General features: G+C 44.3%; 1 protein-coding gene across 1 annotated transcript; it reads right to left on the bottom strand.

Moving 5' to 3' along the window:
- Positions 1-1,642: 1,642 nt before the first annotated feature.
- On the bottom strand, positions 1,643-12,895 carry acot8 (acyl-CoA thioesterase 8). The gene is made up of 6 exons (XM_031789716.1): positions 12,721-12,895; positions 11,800-11,936; positions 4,226-4,451; positions 3,777-3,934; positions 3,002-3,193; positions 1,643-2,775 (listed from the first exon to the last, which is right to left on the bottom strand). The coding sequence occupies exons 1-6, from the start codon at positions 12,849-12,851 to the stop codon at positions 2,642-2,644; spliced, it is 978 nt and encodes a 325-aa protein (XP_031645576.1). The 5' UTR covers positions 12,852-12,895; the 3' UTR covers positions 1,643-2,641.
- Between the last annotated feature and the right edge of the window lie 10,020 nt (positions 12,896-22,915).

Here is a 22,915-nt window from a genome sequence, read left to right as displayed (position 1 = left end):
GTACAGTATATACATATGAGATGAGTAATTTAGGGTATGTAAACATTATATTAAGTGGCATTGTTTAAAGTGTCTCGTGATAAAATTTTTACATCAATTTCCATTATTAAAGTGGCTGGAGTTGAGTCAGTGTGTTGGCAGCAGCCACTCAATGTTAGTGGCGGCTGTTTAACAGTCTGATGGCCTTGAGATAGAAGCTGTTTAACAGTCTGATGGCCTTGAGATAGAAGTTGTTTAATAGTCTGATGGCCTTGAGATAGAAGCTTTGTCAGTCTCAGGAATGTCCACCAGAGCTGTTGCCAGACAATTGGTCAGGACCTCCACATCTGGCATCTTCTCCTCAGACCATGTGTAACCACACCAGCCCAGGACCTCCACATCTGGCATCTTCACCTCAGACCACGTGTAACCACACCAGCCCAGGACCTCCACATCTGGCATCTTCACCTCAGACCACGTGTAACCACGCCAGCCCAGGACCTCCACATCTGGCATCTTCTCCTCAGACCATGTGTAACCACGCCAGCCCAGGACCTCCACATCTGGCATCTTCTCCTCAGACCATGTGTAACCACACCAGCCCAGGACCTCCACATCTGGCATCTTCTCCTCAGACCATGTGTAACCACACCAGCCCAGGACCTCCACATCTGGCATCTTCTCCTCAGACCATGTGTAACCACGCCAGCCCAGGACCTCCACATCTGGCATCTTCTTCTGCAGGATCGTCTGAGGGGGGATGGGAGGGTGTTGAGTATTTGTCTGTAAGAAAGCCCTTTTGTGTGGAAAAACTCATTCTGATTGTCTGGGCCTGGCTCCCCTGCCCAGTCATGTGAAATCTATAGATTAGGGTCTAATGGATTTATTTCAATTGACTAATTTCCTTTTATGAACTGTAACTCAGTAAAATCATTGTTGCATTTATATTTTAAAAAATAATTGAAAAAAAGAGTTTATATTTTTGTTCAGTTTACATCCATTCCATCCACACAGAACTTGCTGGAAGATCCACTTGGAGTGAAAACCTACAGCAGGGTAAAAAAAAACAACCTGGCAACCAGGCTAAAATGTCCTGGTACAGGATAAAGTTCATGATGCCGTTGACCTTAACAAGAGCCCCGGGGACCAGTGGAAGCAAAATAGCCCCATAACATCAATGCCAAACTCACCACTGGTATGCGTGGCCAAATGTTTTTATTTTCATGCCATCTGACCACAGCACTGGCTGGAGTTTGATAAACAACATTCTGCACTTGGATTGGAACCGGTGCTGTGATCAGATGACAAGAGAATGGAGCTCTTTGGCCAGGCACACCAGTGGTGGGTTTTACACCCCAAGCGCTAATCAAAATCTATAAAGAAATGGTTAATTGACCACAAAATCAACATTTTGCAATGATCAACGCAGTCTCCAGACTTGAACCTGCGGTTTGGATTGAAGAGAGCAGTCAATAAGCACAGACGAAGATCCCTCCCAATGTGTTCTCCAATCAGAATGGTCTATTCCTCCATACAGAATCTGATTGGAGAACACGTGTTCTAGTCTCATAAAACATGTTAGAGAAAAGCTCAGTGTCATTATCCTCACAAGGGGAGGGTGCTAGAGTATTGAAAACAAGGGTGCCAATAATTTCAACCCCTATCTTTTTGAGATTTTTTATTACTTGTTAAACAAAATCTCTAGGATAAAATAACAAATTACATTTTTTGCATACAATATAGCTCAATATTTCAATGATTTATTTTATACAGTCTTTGTTGCTCATCTTTATCAAGGATGTCAATAATTACTGGACCTGACTGTACATTTCCTGTACATTCCTGAAAAGATAGACATTATTGAAATATGAACAATTAATAAGGGAAGCTTATGGAACCACAATGGACACAACAAATAGAAACAACAATTATCAAATAATTTAAAAAGGTAAAATAATTAAATATAAAATAGTTCATATATATGGAAATCTTTATCTTGATCAGAAAATCTATTCAGTCAGAATCAACTCATTATAATCATCACCACATGGTTCAGTAGATTGTAGATGCAGAAGGGGGTGAAGGCTGGGGATGGAGGCTGGGGATGGAGGCTGAAGTTGAAGGCTGGGGATGGAGGCAGGGGATGAAGGCTGGGGATGTAGGCTGAAGTTGAAGGCTGGGGATGGAGGCTGAAGTTGAAGGCTGGGGATGGAGGCTGAAGTTGAAGGCTGGGGATGGAGGCTGAAGTTGAAGGCTGGGGATGTAGGCTGGGGATGTAGGCTGGGGATGTAGGCTGGGGATGGAGGCTGGGGATGTAGGCTGGGGATGTAGGCTGGTGAGGAGGTTGAACCGTTCATCAACACCCAGCAGGTGATCACTAACACACCGTGGCCAGCAGCCGTTCATCAACACCCAGCAGGTGATCACTAACACACCGTGGCCACCAGCCGTTTGTCAGCAGGGTGTCTCTAATTAGACTTGTTTTCACTAATTGGTCTTTTGACCAATTATATTAGCTCTGACAAATATATGTGAAGAGATCTGATGTGATTGGTCAAAAAAACAATTGGCAGAAAAGAGATCATATTTGGGCTGCCTGTGTAAACGCAGCCAGTCTCCTGACTCTACATGGCTTCATCAGCCATTTAAAAGGTTGTCATGGTTATAGCTTGCTCTCGTTCGTCACGGCGCTGGTCGTCAAGGCCTTCACCCTGAGTACCCCCTCCTGGGCACAGCTGGCAGCCAGCACCCCATCTCTCCTCCACAGACGTCCCTGAACCAGCCCTCTGCTGCCCCCTGGTGGACACACACACGTACGTTAGCATGTGGGAAGACTAACACAGAGAACCAGTTGGAATGCTGCTGCCCGTAACTTTGCGTGTCCGCGTGCGTGAGTATATGTGTCTCTGTGTGTCCATACCTGTCTCTCTATGTGTGTGTGTGTGAGTGGGTGGGAAGTGTGTGTGTGAGTGGGTGGGAAGTGTGTGGGTGAGTGGGTGTGTGTGTGTATATGTGTCCATACCAGTCCAAGAGCTCTCAGTCTCGTAGAGCATCCATTCGTCTGCCCTGAAGGTGTTGTGGAACCACATGGCGTGATCCAGAGAGGCTAAGAAAGTGGCGCGCTGCCCGGGGTAGGGCAGGAGAGCAGTGTCCAGGAACGAATAGTCTGACACATAGGCTGCCACACAGCAGTGGAGCTTCATATCACCTTTACCTGGGGCAACACACACAGCTTACTGCATCTCCCTCTGGCAGAGTGGTCAGAGCAGGGAGGGTCAGAGCAGGGGGGGTCAGAGCAGGGGGGGTCAGAGCAGGGGGGGTCAGAGCAGGGAGGGTCAGAGAAGGGGGGGTCAGAGAAGGGAGGGTCAGAGCAGGGAGGGTCAGAGAAGGGAGGGTCAGAGCAGGGAGGGTCAGAGCAGGGAGGGTCAGAGAAGGGGGGGTCAGAGAAGGGGGGGTCAGAGAAGGGGGGGTCAGAGCAGGGAGGGTCAGAGAAGGGAGGGTCAGAGCAGGGGGGGTCAGAGAAGGGAGGGTCAGAGCAGGGGGGGTCAGAGCAGGGAGGGTCTGAGCAGGGCCGGTTAGAGTAGGACTGCCCAACTCTCTTCCTGCTGAGCTACCCTCCTGTAGATTCACGCCAACCCTAATTTGGAGTGAATAATTAGCGGCTTAATTAGCTGCTTACCAATACCTGAACCAGGTATGGTAGGTTAGGGTTGGACTGAAAACCACAGGACTGTAGATCTCCAGGAAGAGGGAAGGGCAGCCCTGGGTTAGAGTCATACACAGGCTCTTTATCTTACCGATGTGGCCTTTAGCGCGCACCCAGTACAGCTTCTTGGGTTCCATGGCAACGCAGCGGTAGAAGTCTGGAGGATTGACAGGTTTAATCTCTATGGGAACCTCGTCAGCTAGCAGCTTGTTCAGGCCCTGTTTGGCTTTCTCAGCCAAGTTTGGCTTACTGGAACACACACACACACAGAATGTGGATAGGATCAGTTCAGAGTGAACCCTTGGCATTGCCATGTCCTACCAACTGAGTTACACAGAACCAGGACCATTATAAATATATATTTCAGAGGTTTAAAAAGGAACAAAGGAACGATATAAAACAACTTTGATTGTTTGAACGGTTCAGAACTTTATTTTGCTGGTCGGAACTGTGGAACGAAAAGAAAAAGAATAGTGGTTCTGATCAGAACGAAAGGAAAATAAGTTTGTTTCCAACCCCTGGATATAACACTGTTGTTACCTGAGGTAGAGCTGTATGAGTTCCTCCCCCGTCAGCAGGTCTTCAGGAGGGGGGACAGAGGGCATGGTGAACTGGTGCTGCAGAGGAGAGGGCTGGTTACTGTGGAAGGAGGCCTGGCAGATGAGGATGGGCTGACCGTATTGGATGGCCTTCACTGACCGCACGCTGAAACTACGACCGTCCCTGGTCCTCTCCACCTGGTACAGCACTGGCACCTTGGGGTCTCCTGGCACACAGGCCAGAGGAGAGAGGTAGGGCTATATGTTAGGAAGGTTTAGGTCAGAGGTTATAGGTTAGGCTGCACACCTCCTCCAGGCCTGCCGAGCCGAAGAAACGCCATGCCGAAAAGCAGACGCATGACATTGAACTCCACTGAGTTCGCCCCATTACCTTTACACTAGATACAGTGCATTCACAAAGTATTTACACTCCTGTTAGGAATTTTATGAATAATGACTAAACAATTTCTACATTTAAATAGAACTATAACTAATTAAACTCTACCCTGTTTTATTATATCTGATTAATAAAGTTAGTTCATAAGGAAGAGATTATGTAGCCTGAACAAGGAGTAATCAAACATAATAATCACCATTCCAACTAGGTTGGGGAGGAATGGGTTGTAAGTAAGCAAAAAGGATCATTAACCTATGTTGAACCGACTCAACTATAACTCTGGGGCGTTTAGATAAGACAGCGAGAGCCTCTCCAGGGTTTCCGTATCTGGAACTGTCTGCTAAATAGTGATAGATAATGGTGAGACTTCAGAAGTTAATCTTGATATAGTGTGTGTGTCATGAGTGTGCGCTAGAGGGTTGGAATAAACTTTTGAACCTGCTTTGTCTTGGTCGAGAGGAGGAGATTCATTCTATAACCAATGACAACATATTTTATACAGTATATAAACTGTTGTACGTGGTTCTATGGCAGCGCTCTCCGAGAATAAATACTATTATCTCATTTTAATAAGGCATTAGAAACAGACAGAGTGATTTCAAAGTGAATTGGTTAATTAACACATATAGGAATTATGAAATTCCTGTGACAACCCCATTATGGGGTATTGTGTCATTTTGGGGTAGTGTGTCATTATGGGGTATTGAGTCATTATGGGGTATTGTAAAGTCATTATAGGGTATTGGGTCATTATGGGGTATTGTGTCATTTGGGGTATTGAGTCATTATGGGGTATTGTGAAGTCATTATAGGGTGTTGTGAAGTCATTATAGGGTGTTGTGAAGTCATTATAGGGTATTGTGCCATTATGGGGTATTGTGAAGTCTTTATGGGGTATTGTGATGTCATTATGGGGTATTGTAATGTCATTATGGGGTATTGTAATGTCATTATGGGGTATTGAGTCATTATGGGGTATTGTGGTGTCATTATGAGGTATTGTGCCATTATGGGGTATTGAGTCATTATAGGGTATTGTGATGTCATTATGGGGTACTGTTGTGTCATTATGGGGTATTGGGATGTCATTATGGGGTATTGTGGTGTCATTATGGGGTATTGTGAAGTCATTATAGGGTATTGTGCCATTATGGGGTATTGTGAAGTCATTATGGGATATTGGGATGTCATTATGGGATATTGGGATGTCATTATGGGGTATTGTGGTGTCATTATGGGGTATTGTGGTGTCATTATGGGGTATTGTGATGTCATTATGGGGTATTGTGGTGTCATTATGAGGTATTGAGTCATTATGGGGTATTGTGGTGTCATTATGAGGTATTGAGCCATTATGGGGTATTGTGGTGTCATTATGAGTTATTGTGCCATTATGGGGTATTGAGTCATTATAGGGTATTGTGATGTCATTATGGGGTATTGTGGTGTCATTATGGGGTATTGTGGTGTCATTATGGGGTATTGTGGTGTCATTATGGGGTATTGTGGTGTCATTATGGGGTATTGTGATGTCATTATGGGGTATTGTGATGTCATTATGAGGTATTGTGGTGTCATTTTAATTATTTTTTTATTTCACCTTTATTTAACCAGGTAGGCAAGTTGAGAACAAGTTCTCATTTACAATTGCGACCTGGCCAAGATAAAGCAAAGCAGTTCGACAGATACAACGACACAGAGTTACACATGGAGTAAAACAAACATACAGTCAATAATGCAGTATAAACAAGTCTATATATGATGTGAGCAAATGAGGTGAGAAGGGAGGTAAAGGCAAAAAAGGCCATGGTGGCAAAGTAAATACAATATAGCAAGTAAAACACTGGAATGGTAGTTTTGCAAGGTAGAAATAAAAATAATGGGGTGCAAAGGAGCAAAATAAATAATTTAATTAAATACAGTTGGGAAAGAGGTAGTTGTTTGGGCTAAATTATAGGTGGGCTATGTACAGGTGCAGTAATCTGTGAGCTGCTCTGACAGTTAGTGCTTAAAGCTAGTGAGGGAGATAAGTGTTTCCAGTTTCAGAGATTTTTGTAGTTCGTTCCAGTCATTGGCAGCAGAGAACTGGAAGGAGAGGCGGCCAAAGAAAGAATTGGTTTTGGGGGTGACTAGAGAGATATACCTGCTGGAGCGTGTGCTACAGGTGGGAGATGCTATGGTGACCAGCGAGCTGAGATAAGGGGGGACTTTACCTAGCAGGGTCTTGTAGATGACATGGAGCCAGTGGGTTTGGCGACGAGTATGAAGCGAGGGCCAGCCAACGAGAGCGTACAGGTCGGAATGGTGGGTAGTATATGGGGCTTTGGTGACAAAACGGATTGCACTGTGATAGACTGCATCCAATTCGTTGAGTAGGGTATTGTAGGCTATTTTGTAAATGACATCGCCAAAGTCGAGGATTGGTAGGATGGTCAGTTTTACAAGGGTATGTTTGGCAGCATGAGTGAAGGATGCTTTGTTGCGAAATAGGAAGCCAATTCTAGATTTAACTTTGGATTGGAGATGTTTGATATGGGTCTGGAAGGAGAGTTTACAGTCTAACCAGACACCTAAGTATTTGTAGTTGTCCACGTATTCTAAGTCAGAGCCGTCCAGAGTAGTGATGTTGGACAGGCGGGTAGGTGCAGGTAGCGATCGGTTGAAGAGCATGCATTTAGTTTTACTTGTATTTAAGAGCAATTGGAGGCCACGGAAGGAGAGTTGTATGGCATTGAAGCTTGCCTGGAGGGTTGTTAACACAGTGTCCAAAGAAGGGCCGGAAGTATACAGAATGGTGTCATCTGCGTAGAGGTGGATCAGGGACTCACCAGCAGCAAGAGCGACCTCATTGATGTATACAGAGAAGAGAGTCGGTCCAAGAATTGAACCCTGTGGCACCCCCATAGAGAATGCCAGAGGTCCGGACAGCAGACCCTCCGATTTGACACACTGAACTCTATCAGAGAAGTAGTTGGTGAACCAGGCGAGGCAATCATTTGAGAAACCAAGGCTGTCGAGTCTGCCGATGAGGATGTGGTGATTGACAGAGTCGAAAGCCTTGGCCAGATCAATGAATACGGCTGCACAGTAGTGTTTCTTATCGATGGCAGTTAAGATATCGTTTAGGACCTTGAGCGTGGCTGAGGTGCACCCATGACCAGCTCTGAAACCAGATTGCAGAGAAGGTATGGTGAGATTCGAAATGGTCGGTAATCTGTTTGTTGACTTGGCTTTCTGAAACCAGATTGCAGAGAAGGTATGGTGAGATTCGAAATGGTCGGTAATCTGTTTGTTGACTTGGCTTTCTGAAACCAGATTGCAGAGAAGGTATGGTGAGATTCGAAATGGTCGGTAATCTGTTTGTTGACTTGGCTTTCGAAGAACTTAGAAAGGCATGGTAGGATAGATATAGGTCTGTAGCAGTGTGGGTCAAGAGTGTCCCCCCCTTTGAAGAGGGGGATGACCGCAGCTGCTTTCCAATCTTTGGGAATCTCAGACGACACGAAAGAGAGGTTGAACAGGCTAGTAATAGGGGTGGCAACAATTTCTGCAGATAATTTTAGAAAGAAAGGCTCCAGATTGTCTAGCCCGGCTGATTTGTAGGGGTCCAGATTTTGTAGCTCTTTCAGAACATCAGATGAACGGATTTGGGAGAAGGAGAAATGGGGAAGGCTTGGGCGAGTTGCTGTTGGGGGTGCAGTGCTGTTGACCGGGGTAGGAGTAGCCAGGTGGAAAGCATGGCCAGCCGTAGAAAATGCTTATTGAAATTCTCAATTATGGTGGATTTATCAGTGGTGACAGTGTTTCCTATCTTCAGTGCAGTGGGCAGCTGGGAGGAGGTGTTCTTATTCTCCATGGACTTTACAGTGTCCCAGAACTTTTTTGAGTTAGTGTTGCAGGAAGCAAATTTCTGCTTGAAGAAGCTAGCCTTGGCTTTTCTAACTGCCTGTGTATAATGGTTTCTAGCTTCCCTGAACAGCTGCATATCACGGGGGCTGTTCGATGCTAATGCAGAACGCCATAGGATGTTTTTGTGTTGGTTAAGGGCAGTCAGGTCTGGGGAGAACCAAGGGCTATATCTGTTCCTGGTTCTAAATTTCTTAAATGGGGCATGTTTATTTAAGATGGTTAGGAAGGCATTTAACAAAAATATCCAGGCATCCTCTACTGACGGGATGAGATCAATATCCTTCCAGGATACCCCGGCCAGGTCGATTAGAAAGGCCTGCTCGCTGAAGTGTTTCAGGGAGCGTTTTACAGTGATGAGTGGAGGTCGTTTGACCGCTGACCCATTACGGATGCAGGCAATGAGGCAGTGATCGCTGAGATCTTGGTTGAAGACAGCAGAGGTGTATTTAGAGGGCAAGTTGGTTAGGATGATATCTATGAGGGTGCCCGTGTTTAAGGCTTTGGGGGGGTACCTGGTAGGTTCATTGATAATTTGTGTGAGATTGAGGGCATCAAGTTTAGATTGTAGGATGGCTGGGGTGTTAAGCATGTTCCAGTTTAGGTCGCCTAGCAGCACGAGCTCTGAAGATAGATGGGGGGCAATCAGTTCACATATGGTGTCCAGAGCACAGCTGGGGGCAGAGTGTGGTCTATAGCAGGCGGCAACGGTGAGAGACTTGTTTTTAGAGAGGTGGATTTTTAAAAGTAGAAGTTCAAATTGTTTGGGTACAGTCATTATGGGGTATTGAGTCATTATGGGGTATTGTGAAGTCTTTATGGGGTATTGTGGTGTCATTATGGGGTTTTGTGGTGTCATTATGGGGTTTTGTGGTGTCATTATGGGGTATTGTGGTGTCATTATGGGGTATTGTGGTGTCATTATGGGGTATTGTGGTGTCATTATGGGGTATTGTGGTGTCATTATGGGGTATTGTGGTGTCATTATGGGGTATTGTGGTGTCATTATGGGGTTTTGTGGTGTCATTATGGGGTTTTGTGGTGTCATTATGGGGTTTTGTGGTGTCATTATGGGGTATTGTGGTGTCATTATGGGGTTTTGTGGTGTCATTATGGGGTATTGTGGTGTCATTATGGGGTTTTGTGGTGTCATTATGGGGTTTTGTGGTGTCATTATGGGGTATTGTGGTGTCATTATGGGGTATTGTGGTGTCATTATGGGGTATTGTGGTGTCATTATGGGGTATTGTGGTGTCATTATGGGGTAGTGTGTCATTATGGGGTAGTGTGTCATTATGGGGTAGTGTGTCATTATGGGGTAGTGTGTCATTATGGGGTAGTGTGTCATTATGGGGTAGTGTGTCATTATGGGGTAGTGTGTCATTATGGGGTAGTGTGTCCATTATGGGGTAGTGTGTCATTATGGGGTAGTGTGTCATTATGGGGTAGTGTGTCATTATGGGGTAGTGTGTCATTATGGGGTAGTGTGTATTTATGGGGTAGTGTGTCATTATGGGGGGTTATGTGTGTATTTATGGGGTAGTGTGTCATTATGGGGTAGTGTGTCATTATGGGGTAGTGTGTCATTATGGGGTAGTGTGTATTTATGGGGTAGTGTGTCATTATGGGGTAGTGTGTCATTATGGGGTAGTGTGTCATTATGGGGTAGTGTGTCATTATGGGGTAGTGTGTCATTATGGGGTAGTGTGTCATTATGGGGTAGTGTGTCATTATGGGGTAGTGTGTCATTATGGGGTAGTGTGTCATTATGGGGTAGTGTGTATTTATGGGGTAGTGTGTATTTATGGGGTAGTGTGTATTTATGGGGTAGTGTGTCATACATTTTGTATTTTTTTATTTTACCTTTATTTAACTAGGCAAGTCAGTTAAGAACAAATTATATTTTCAATGACGGCCTAGAAAGTGGGTTAACTGCCTGTTCAGGGGCAGAACGACAGATTTTGTACCTTGTTAGCTCGGGGATTTGAATTTACAACCTTTCAGTTACTAGTCCAATGCTCTAACCACTAGGCTACCCTGCCGCCCCGGCAGTGTGTATTTATGGGGTAGTGTGTCATTATGGGGTAGTGTATACAGTGACTGTATAATCTGCGGCATGTTGTGGTAATGTTGAGTGTATAATCTGTGGCATGTTGTGGTAATGTTGGGTGTATAATCTGTGGCATGTTGTGGAAACGGTGACTGTATAATCTGTGGCATGTTGTGGTAATGTTGACTGTATAATCTGTGGCATGTTGTGGTAATGTTGACTGTATAATCTGTGGGATGTTGTGGAAACGGTGACTGTATAATCTGTGGCATGTTGTGGTAATGTTGACTGTATAATCTGTGGCATGTTGTGGTAATGTTGACTGTATAATCTGTTGTGGTATTGAGTTGTGGTATTGTTGTAATATTATGGTAATGCTATGGTAGAGTTGTGGTATTGTTGTAATATTATGGTAATGCTATGGTGGAGTTGTGGTATTGTTGTAATATTATGGTAATGCTATGGTAGTGTTGTGGTATTGTTGTAATATTATGGTAATGCTATGGTAGTGTTGTGGTATTGTTGTAATATTATGGTTGTTGTAATATTATGGTTGTTGTAATGCCATGTTCTGTTATAATCTCCACCCGGCACAGCCAGAAGAGGACTGGCCACCCCACATATGTTCTCTCTAATTCTCTCTTTCTTTCTCTCTCTCGGAGGACCTGAGCCCTAGGACCATGCCCCAGGACTACCTGACATGATGACTCCTTGCTGTCCCCAGTCCACCTGGCCGTGCTGCTGCTCCAGTTTCAACTTCCACCTGACTGTGCTGCTGCTCCAGTTTCAACTGTTCTGCCTTATTATTCGACCATGCTGGTCATTTATGAACATTTGAACATCTTGGCCATGTTCTGTTATAATCTCCACCCGGCACAGCCAGAAGAGGACTGGCCACCCCACAGCCTGGTTCCTCTCTAGGTTTCTTCCTAGGTTTTGGCCTTTCTAGGGAGTTTTTCCTAGCCACCGTGCTTCTACACCTGCATTGCTTGCTGTTTGGGGTTTTAGGCTGGGTTTCTGTACAGCACTTTGAGATATCAGCTGATGTACGAAGGGCTATATAAATACATTTGATTTGATATTATGGTAATGCAATGGTAGTGTTGTGGTATTGTTGTAATATTATGGTAATGCTATGGTATGGTAGTGTTGTGGTATTGTTGTAATATTATGGTAATGCTATGGTAGTGTTGTGCTAATGTTGACAATGTCAGCTCCTCACCTGCCCGTACAAAGTAGCAATGGAGAGAGTGAGCCAAAACGTTTTCCCCAACAGACTCTGCTGCAGCCACCAGGGCCTGGCCAATAATCTGACCCCCAAACAGACGACGGGTACGGGGTACCCAGTGGTGAGTCCCTCTGTAACGCGGCGCACACGCACACGCACGCGCAGAGAGAGAGAGAGAGAGAGAGAGAGAACCATAATTCCCCAAACTTGACATTGCCATAGTACAACTAAACAACAAAAGAGGTGAATGTCAAGCAGTAGTTAGCTAGCTGTACTGATCTGTTAATAGGGGGGCGGCAGTGGTTAGAGTGTTGGACTAGTAATTGAAAGGTTGCAAGTTCAAATCCCTGAGCTGACAAGGTCGTTCTGCCCCTGAACAGGCAGTTAACCCACTGTTCCTAGGCAGTCATTGAAAATAAGAATTTGTTCTTAACTGACTTGCCTAGTTAAATAAAGGTAAAATAAATAAATAAAAATAGCAGGCCAAAGGTGAGTGTTGGGCAGTATGCTACCAGTATGCTACCTGTACAGATCCATCTCCAGTTAACAGTATGCTAAAAGTGTGCTAACAGTATGCTACCAGTACAGATCTATCTCCAGCTTACAGTATGCTACCTGTACAGATCTATCTCCAGCTTACAGTATGCTAAATGTATGCTGCCTGTACAGATCTATCTCCAGCTAACAGTATGCTACCTGTACAGATCTATCTCCAGCTTACAGTATGCTACCTGTACAGATCTATCTCCAGCTTACAGTATGCTAAATGTATGCTGCCTGTACAGATCTATCTCCAGCTAACAGTATGCTAAATGTATGCTGCCTGTACAGATCTATCTCCAGCTAACAGTATGCTAAATGTATGCTGCCTGTACAGATCTATCTCCAGCTAACAGTATGCTAAATGTATGCTACCTGTACAGATCTTTATCCAGCTTCTCTAGGTTCAGAACGCTGGTGACCAGAACACTCCGAAGGTCTTGCGACACCGCAGCAGCGGAGTCCGAACTGTCTTCCGACATTTCACCACTCACTTTCTCTGCCATGTTTCTCTACTTCTTGTTGAATTCTTACTCTACTCTCCAAGCAGCTGGCAAACTAGAGTAACTGCGCGTCACCGCCACCTACTGGGTGTGAAGTGTGTAATGGAGTGGGGCCGTCGTGTTTTTAAAGAGGATCCATCCTATGTGATTGTAATCTCCTTTAGAGTGTTAACGTTACGCTTCAGTTGGTGTGTGGAAGGATGTAAAAAAAAAAAACTAAATGCCACTTTCTGTGCTTTTCAAATATTTCTATAACTAACCCAAGATAGAGACAACCGCCTGTCGTTTTCCAATGGATGCAAATTCATCATAGTGACCAGAGCCAAACACCACCTAGCGACATTCTATTGGCGCGTTCTAGCATGTATTTGCATATGTAGATTAGGGAACGCCTCTGTGCTGATGCTCATATATATTTCAATCTCCACGGGAAACACTATACGGACACTCCTGAACTGCAAACCGATATATAATTCCAGAATTGGTTAAGTATAGGGTTAGGGTTAGAGTTAAGGGTTTGATTAAAGGTCAGTTTTAGATTTTGAGTATTCGTTTTGAAAGTCAGCAGTGTCTTTCGTCTCACAATCTCCACCACCAGTCTGCCTGCTCCTGCATTACCTCCAAATTACCGGAAGGTGGCAGTACTCACACAGGAATCACTGTGCTTCGAAGGTTAGTGTGTGTGTGTGTGTGTGTGTGTGTGTGTGTGTGTGTGTGTGTGTGTGTGTGTGTGTGTGTGTGTGTGTGTGTGTGTGTGTGTGTGTGTGTGTCCTAAAGTGGATCAAACCCTTTCAAACTTCCACAAACCTTGTTATTATTCCTTTTTAATCTGATACGATATCAAAAGAGCTAGAGACAACAACTTCAATGGACAACATACTGTGTAGTTTAGTGAACTACTGTAGTTTACTGAACCTCTGTAGCAGGGTTGGACAACATGCTCTGTAGTTTAGTGAACTACTATAGCAGGACAACATGCTCTGTAGTTTAGTGAACTACTATAGCAGGACAACATGCTCTGCAGTTTAGTGAACTACTATAGCAGGACAACATGCTCTGCAGTTTGGTGAACTACTATAGCAGGACAACATGCTCTGTAGTTTAGTGAACTACTATAGCAGGACAACATGCTCTGTAGTTTAGTGAACTACTATAGCAGGACAACATGCTCTGTAGTTTAGTGAACTACTATAGCAGGACAACATGCTCTGTAGTTTAGTGAACTACTATAACAGGACAACATGCTCTGTAGTTTAGTGAACTACTATAGCAGGACAACATGCTCTGTAGTTTAGTGAACTACTATAGCAGGACAACATGCTCTGTAGTTTAGTGAACTACTATAGTAGGACAACATGCTCTGTAGTTTAGTGAACTACTATAGCAGGACAACATGCTCTGTAGTTTAGTGAACTACTATAGCAGGACAACATGCTCTGTAGTTTAGTGAACTACTATAGCAGGACAACATGCTCTGCAGTTTAGTGAACTACTATAGCAGGACAACATGCTCTGTAGTTTAGTGAACTACTATAGCAGGACAACATGCTCTGTAGTTTAGTGAACTACTATAGCAGGACAACATGCTCTGTAGTTTAGTGAACTACTATAGCAGGACAACATGCTCTGTAGTTTAGTGAACTACTATAGTAGGGCTGGACAACATGCTCTGTAGTTTAGTGAACTACTATAGCAGGACAACATGCTCTGTAGTTTAGTGAACTAATATAGAGGGCCTGGACAACATGCTCTGTAGTTTAGTGAACTACTATAGCAGGACAACATGCTCTGCAGTTTAGTGAACTACTATAGCAGGGCAACATGCTCTGCAGTTTAGTGAACTACTATAGCAGGACAACATGCTCTGTAGTTTAGTGAACTACTATAACAGGACAACATGCTCTGCAGTTTAGTGAACTACTATAGCAGGACAACATGCTCTGTAGTTTAGTGAACTACTATAGCAGGACAACATGCTCTGTAGTTTAGTGAACTACTATAGCAGGACAACATGCTCTGTAGTTTAGTGAACTACTATAGCAGGACAACATGCTCTGTAGTTTAGTGAACTACTATAGCAGGACAACATGCTCTGTAGTTTAGTGAACTACTATAGCAGGACAACATCCTCTGCAGTTTAGTGAACTACTATAGCAGGACAACATGCTCTGTAGTTTAGTGAACTAATATAGAGGGCCTGGACAACATGCTCTGTAGTTTAGTGAACTACTATAGTAGGGCTGGACAACATGCTCTGTAGTTTAGTGAACTACTATAGCAGGACAACATGCTCTGTAGTTTAGTGAACTAATATAGAGGGCCTGGACAACATGCTCTGTAGTTTAGTAAACTACTATAGAAGGCCTGGACAACATGCTGTGTAGTTTAGTGAACTACTATAGTAGGGCAACATGCTCTGTAGTTTAGTGAACTACTATAGCAGGACAACATGCTCTGTAGTTTAGTGAACTACTATAGCAGGACAACATGCTCTGTAGTTTAGTGAACTACTATAGCAGGACAACATGCTCTGTAGTTTAGTGAACTACTATAGCAGGACAACATGCTCTGCAGTTTAGTGAACTACTATAGCAGGACAACATGCTCTGTAGTTTAGTGAACTACTATAGCAGGACAACATGCTCTGCAGTTTGGTGAACTACTATAGCAGGACAACATGCTCTGTAGTTTAGTGAACTACTATAGAGGGCCTGGACAACATGCTCTGTAGTTTAGTGAACTACTATAGCAGGACAACATGCTCTGCAGTTTAGTGAACTACTATAGCAGGACAACATCCTCTGCAGTTTAGTGAACTACTATAGCAGGACAACATGCTCTGTAGTTTAGTGAACTACTATAACAGGACAACATGCTCTGCAGTTTAGTGAACTACTATAGCAGGACAACATGCTCTGTAGTTTAGTGAACTACTATAGAGGGCCTGGACAACATGCTCTGTAGTTTAGTGAACTACTATAGCAGGACAACATGCTCTGTAGTTTAGTGAACTACTACAGCAGGACAACATGCTCTGTAGTTTAGTGAACTACTATAGCAGGACAACATGCTCTGTAGTTTAGTGAACTACTATAGCAGGACAACATGCTCTGTAGTTTAGTGAACTACTATAGCAGGACAACATGCTCTGTAGTTTAGTGAACTACTATAGTAGGGCTGGACAACATGCTCTGTAGTTTAGTGAACTACTATAGCAGGACAACATGCTCTGTAGTTTAGTGAACTAATATAGAGGGCCTGGACAACATGCTCTGTAGTTTAGTGAACTACTATAGCAGGACAACATGCTCTGCAGTTTAGTGAACTACTATAGCAGGGCAACATGCTCTGCAGTTTAGTGAACTACTATAGCAGGACAACATGCTCTGTAGTTTAGTGAACTACTATAACAGGACAACATGCTCTGCAGTTTAGTGAACTACTATAGCAGGACAACATGCTCTGTAGTTTAGTGAACTACTATAGCAGGACAACATGCTCTGTAGTTTAGTGAACTACTATAGCAGGACAACATGCTCTGTAGTTTAGTGAACTACTATAGCAGGACAACATGCTCTGTAGTTTAGTGAACTACTATAGCAGGACAACATGCTCTGTAGTTTAGTGAACTACTATAGCAGGACAACATCCTCTGCAGTTTAGTGAACTACTATAGCAGGACAACATGCTCTGTAGTTTAGTGAACTACTATAGCAGGACAACATGCTCTGTAGTTTAGTGAACTACTATAGTAGGGCTGGACAACATGCTCTGTAGTTTAGTGAACTACTATAGCAGGACAACATGCTCTGTAGTTTAGTGAACTACTATAGTAGGGCTGGACAACATGCTCTGTAGTTTAGTGAACTACTATAGCAGGACAACATGCTCTGTAGTTTAGTGAACTAATATAGAGGGCCTGGACAACATGCTCTGTAGTTTAGTAAACTACTATAGAAGGCCTGGACAACATGCTGTGTAGTTTAGTGAACTACTATAGTAGGGCAACATGCTCTGTAGTTTAGTGAACTACTATAGCAGGACAACATGCTCTGTAGTTTAGTGAACTACTATAGCAGGACAACATGCTCTGTAGTTTAGTGAACTACTATAGCAGGACAACATGCTCTGCAGTTTAGTGAACTACTATAGCAGGACAACATGCTCTGTAGTTTAGTGAACTACTATAGCAGGACAACATGCTCTGCAGTTTGGTGAACTACTATAGCAGGACAACATGCTCTGTAGTTTAGTGAACTACTATAGAGGGCCTGGACAACATGCTCTGTAGTTTAGTGAACTACTATAGCAGGACAACATGCTCTGCAGTTTAGTGAACTACTATAGCAGGACAACATCCTCTGCAGTTTAGTGAACTACTATAGCAGGACAACATGCTCTGTAGTTTAGTGAACTACTATAACAGGACAACATGCTCTGCAGTTTAGTGAACTACTATAGCAGGACAACATGCTCTGTAGTTTAGTGAACTACTAATGATACAACAACATGATACAGCAGCAGCAGCAATAGATACAGCAGCAGCAATAGATACAGCAGCAGCAATAGATACAGCAGCAGCAGCAATAGATACAGCAGCAGCAATAGATACAGCAGCAGCAATAGTTACAGCAGCAGCAGCAATAGATACAGCAGCAGCAGCAATAGATACAGCAGCAGCAATAGATACAGCAGCAGCAGCAATAGATACAGCAGCAGCAGCAATAGATACAGCAGCAGCAGCAATAGATACAGCAGCAGCAGCAATAGTTACAGCAGCAGCAGCAATAGATACAGCAGCAGCAATAGATACAGCAGCAGCAATAGTTACAGCAGCAGCAATAGATACAGCAGCAGCAATAGTTACAGCAGCAGCAATAGATACAGCAGCAGCAATAGATACAGCAGCAGCAGCAATAGATACAGCAGCAGCAATAGTTACAGCAGCAGCAATAGTTACAGCAGCAGCAATAGATACAGCAGCAGCAATAGTTACAGCAGCAGCAATAGATACAGCAGCAGCAATAGTTACAGCAGCAGCAGCAATAGATACAGCAGCAGCAGCAATAGTTACAGCAGCAGCAGCAATAGATACAGCAGCAGCAGCAATAGATACAGCAGCAGCAGCAATAGATACAGCAGCAGCAGCAATAGATACAGCAGCAGCAGCAATAGATACAGCAGCAGCAGCAATAGATACAGCAGCAGCAATAGATACAGCAGCAGCAGCAATAGATACAGCAGCAGCAGCAATAGTTACAGCAGCAGCAGCAATAGATACAGCAGCAGCAATAGATACAGCAGCAGCAGTAATAGTTACAGCAGCAGCAGCAATAGATACAGCAGCAGCAGCAATAGATACAGCAGCAGCAGCAATAGTTACAGCAGCAGTAATAGATACAGCAGCAGCAGCAATAGATACAGCAGCAGCAGCAGCAATAGATAAAGCAGCAGCAATAGATACAGCAGCAGCAATAGATACAGCAGCAGCAATAGATACAGCAGCAGCAATAGATACAGCAGCAGCAATAGATACAGCAGCAGCATAGATACAGCAGCAGCAATAGATACAGCAGCAGCAATAGATACAGCAGCAGCAATAGATACAGCAGCAGCAATAGATACAGCAGCAGCAATAGATACAGCAGCAGCAATAGATACAGCAGCAGCAATAGATACAGCAGCAGCAGCAATAGATACAGCAGCAGCAGCAATAGATACAGCAGCAGCAGCAGCAATAGATACAGCAGCAGCAATAGATACAGCAGCAGCAATAGATACAGCAGCAGCAGCAATAGTTACAGCAGCAGCAGCAGCAATAGATACAGCAGCAGCAGCAATAGATACAGCAGCAGCAGCAATAGATACAGCAGCAGCAATAGATACAGCAGCAGCAATAGATACAGCAGCAGCAGCAATAGATACAGCAGCAGCAGCAATAGATACAGCAGCAGCAATAGATACAGCAGCAGCAGCAATAGATACAGCAGCAGTAATAGTTACAGCAGCAGCAATAGATACAGCAGCAGTAATAGATACAGCAGCAGCAGCAATAGATACAGCAGCAGCAATAGATACAGCAGCAGCAATAGATACAGCAGCAGCAATAGATACAGCAGCAGCAGCAATAGATACAGCAGCAGCAATAGATACAGCAGCAGCAGCAATAGATACAGCAGCAGCAATAGTTACAGCAGCAGCAGCAATAGATACAGCAGAGCATGTTGTCCAGCAGCAATAGATACAGCAGCAGCAGCAATAGATACAGCAGCAGCAGCAATAGATACAGCAGCAGCAGCAATAGATACAGCAGCAGCAGCAATAGTTACAGCAGCAGCAGCAATAGATACAGCAGCAGCAATAGATACAGCAGCAGCAATAGTTACAGCAGCAGCAATAGATACAGCAGCAGCAATAGTTACAGCAGCAGCAATAGATACAGCAGCAGCAATAGATACAGCAGCAGCAGCAATAGATACAGCAGCAGCAATAGTTACAGCAGCAGCAATAGTTACAGCAGCAGCAATAGATACAGCAGCAGCAATAGTTACAGCAGCAGCAATAGATACAGCAGCAGCAATAGTTACAGCAGCAGCAGCAATAGATACAGCAGCAGCAGCAATAGTTACAGCAGCAGCAGCAATAGATACAGCAGCAGCAGCAATAGATACAGCAGCAGCAGCAATAGATACAGCAGCAGCAGCAATAGATACAGCAGCAGCAGCAATAGATACAGCAGCAGCAGCAATAGATACAGCAGCAGCAATAGATACAGCAGCAGCAGCAATAGATACAGCAGCAGCAGCAATAGTTACAGCAGCAGCAGCAATAGATACAGCAGCAGCAATAGATACAGCAGCAGCAGTAATAGTTACAGCAGCAGCAGCAATAGATACAGCAGCAGCAGCAATAGATACAGCAGCAGCAGCAATAGTTACAGCAGCAGTAATAGATACAGCAGCAGCAGCAATAGATACAGCAGCAGCAGCAGCAATAGATAAAGCAGCAGCAATAGATACAGCAGCAGCAATAGATACAGCAGCAGCAATAGATACAGCAGCAGCAGCAATAGATACAGCAGCAGCAATAGATACAGCAGCAGCAATAGATACAGCAGCAGCAATAGATACAGCAGCAGCAATAGATACAGCAGCAGCAATAGATACAGCAGCAGCAATAGATACAGCAGCAGCAATAGATACAGCAGCAGCAATAGATACAGCAGCAGCAATAGATACAGCAGCAGCAGCAATAGATACAGCAGCAGCAGCAATAGATACAGCAGCAGCAGCAGCAATAGATACAGCAGCAGCAATAGATACAGCAGCAGCAATAGATACAGCAGCAGCAGCAATAGTTACAGCAGCAGCAGCAGCAATAGATACAGCAGCAGCAGCAATAGATACAGCAGCAGCAGCAATAGATACAGCAGCAGCAATAGATACAGCAGCAGCAATAGATACAGCAGCAGCAGCAATAGATACAGCAGCAGCAGCAATAGATACAGCAGCAGCAATAGATACAGCAGCAGCACATAGATACAGCAGCAGTAATAGTTACAGCAGCAGCAATAGATACAGCAGCAGTAATAGATACAGCAGCAGCAGCAATAGATACAGCAGCAGCAATAGATACAGCAGCAGCAATAGATACAGCAGCAGCAATAGATACAGCAGCAGCAGCAATAGATACAGCAGCAGCAATAGATACAGCAGCAGCAGCAATAGATACAGCAGCAGCAATAGTTACAGCAGCAGCAGCAATAGATACAGCAGCAGCAATAGATACAGCAGCAGCAGCAATAGATACAGCAGCAGCAATAGATACAGCAGCAGCAGCAATAGATACAGCAGCAGCAATAGATACAGCAGCAGCAGCAATAGATACAGCAGCAGCAATATTTACAGCAGCAGCAGCAATAGATACAGCAGCAGCAATAGATACAGCAGCAGCAATAGATACAGCAGCAGCAGCAATAGATACAGCAGCAGCAATAGATACAGCAGCAGCAGCAATAGATACAGCAGCAGCAATAGATACAGCAGCAGCAGCAATAGATACAGCAGCAGCAATAGATACAGCAGCAGCAGCAATAGATACAGCAGCAGCAATAGTTACAGCAGCAGCAGCAATAGATACAGCAGCAGCAATAGTTACAGCAGCAGCAATAGTTACAGCAGCAGCAGCAATAGATACAGCAGCAGCAATAGATACAGCAGCAGCAGCAATAGATACAGCAGCAGCAATAGATACAGCAGCAGCAGCAATAGATACAGCAGCAGCAATAGTTACAGCAGCAGCAGCAATAGTTACAGCAGCAGCAATAGATACAGCAGCAGCAGCAATAGTTACAGCAGCAGCAATAGATACAGCAGCAGCAGCAATAGATACAGCAGCAGCAGCAATAGTTACAGCAGCAGCAGCAATAGATACAGCAGCAGCAATAGTTACAGCAGCAGCAGCAATAGATACAGCAGCAGCAGCAATAGATACAGCAGCAGCAATAGTTACAGCAGCAGCAGCAATAGTTACAGCAGCAGCAATAGATACAGCAGCAGCAGCAATAGTTACAGCAGCAGCAATAGATACAGCAGCAGCAGCAATAGTTACAGCAGCAGCAGCAATAGTTACAGCAGCAGCAATCGATACAGCAGCAGCAGCAATAGATACAGCAGCAGCAATAGATACAGCAGCAGCAGCAATAGATACAGCAGCAGCAGCAATAGATACAGCAGCAGCAGCAATAGATACAGCAGCAGCAGCAATAGTTACAGCAGCAGCAGCAATAGATACAGCAGCAGCAGCAATAGATACAGCAGCAGCAATAGATACAGCAGCAGCAATAGATACAGCAGCAGCAGCAATAGATACAGCAGCAGCAGCAGTAATAGTTACAGCAGCAGCAGCAATAGATACAGCAGCAGCAATAGATACAGCAGCAGCAGTAATAGTTACAGCAGCAGCAGCAATAGATACAGCAGCAGCAATAGATACAGCAGCAGCAGCAATAGTTACAGCAGCACCAATAGATACAGCAGCAGCAATAGATACAGCAGCAGCAATAGTTACAGCAGCAGCAGCAATAGATACAGCAGCAGCAATAGATACAGCAGCAGCAATAGATACAGCAGCAGCAATAGATACAGCAGCAGCAATAGTTACAGCAGCAGCAATAGTTACAGCAGCAGCAGCAATAGTTACAGCAGCAGCAATAGATACAGCAGCAGCAATAGATACAGCAGCAGCAGCAATAGTTACAGCAGCAGCAGCAATAGATACAGCAGCAGCAATAGATACAGCAGCAGCAATAGATACAGCAGCAGCAGCAATAGTTACAGCAGCAGCAGCAATAGTTACAGCAGCAGCAATAGATACAGCAGCAGCAGCAATAGTTACAGCAGCAGCAATAGATACAGCAGCAGCAATAGTTACAGCAGCAGCAATAGATACAGCAGCAGCAGCAATAGTTACAGCAGGCAGCAATAGATACAGCAGCAGCAATAGTTACAGCAGCAGCAGCAATAGTTACAGCAGCAGCAGCAATAGTTTACAGCAGCAGCAATAGACAGCAGCAGCGCAATAGTTACAGCAGCAGCAATAGTTACAGCAGCAGCAATAGATACAGCAGCAGCAGCAATAGATACAGCAGCAGCAATAGATACAGCAGCAGCAATAAATACAGCAGCAGCAGCAATAGATACAGCAGCAGCAGCAATAGTTACAGCAGCAGCAGCAGCAATAGTTACAGCAGCAGCAATAGATACAGCAGCAGCAATAGTTACAGCAGCAGCAATAGATACAGCAGCAGCAGTAATAGTTACAGCAGCAGCAGCAGCAATAGTTACAGCAGCAGCAATAGATACAGCAGCAGCAATAGTTACAGCAGCAGCAATAGATACAGCAGCAGCAGCAATAGATACAGCAGCAGCAGCAATAGATACAGCAGCAGCAGCAATAGATACAGCAGCAGCAGCAATAGTTACAGCAGCAGCAATAGATACAGCAGCAGCAGCAGTAATAGTTACAGCAGCAGCAATAGATACAGCAGCAGCAATAGTTACAGCAGC

The sequence above is a fragment of the Oncorhynchus kisutch genome, linkage group LG1 (genome assembly GCF_002021735.2).
Source record: "Oncorhynchus kisutch isolate 150728-3 linkage group LG1, Okis_V2, whole genome shotgun sequence".
Lineage (NCBI taxonomy): Eukaryota > Metazoa > Chordata > Actinopteri > Salmoniformes > Salmonidae > Oncorhynchus > Oncorhynchus kisutch.
This window is presented reverse-complemented; position numbering and strand designations above follow the sequence as displayed.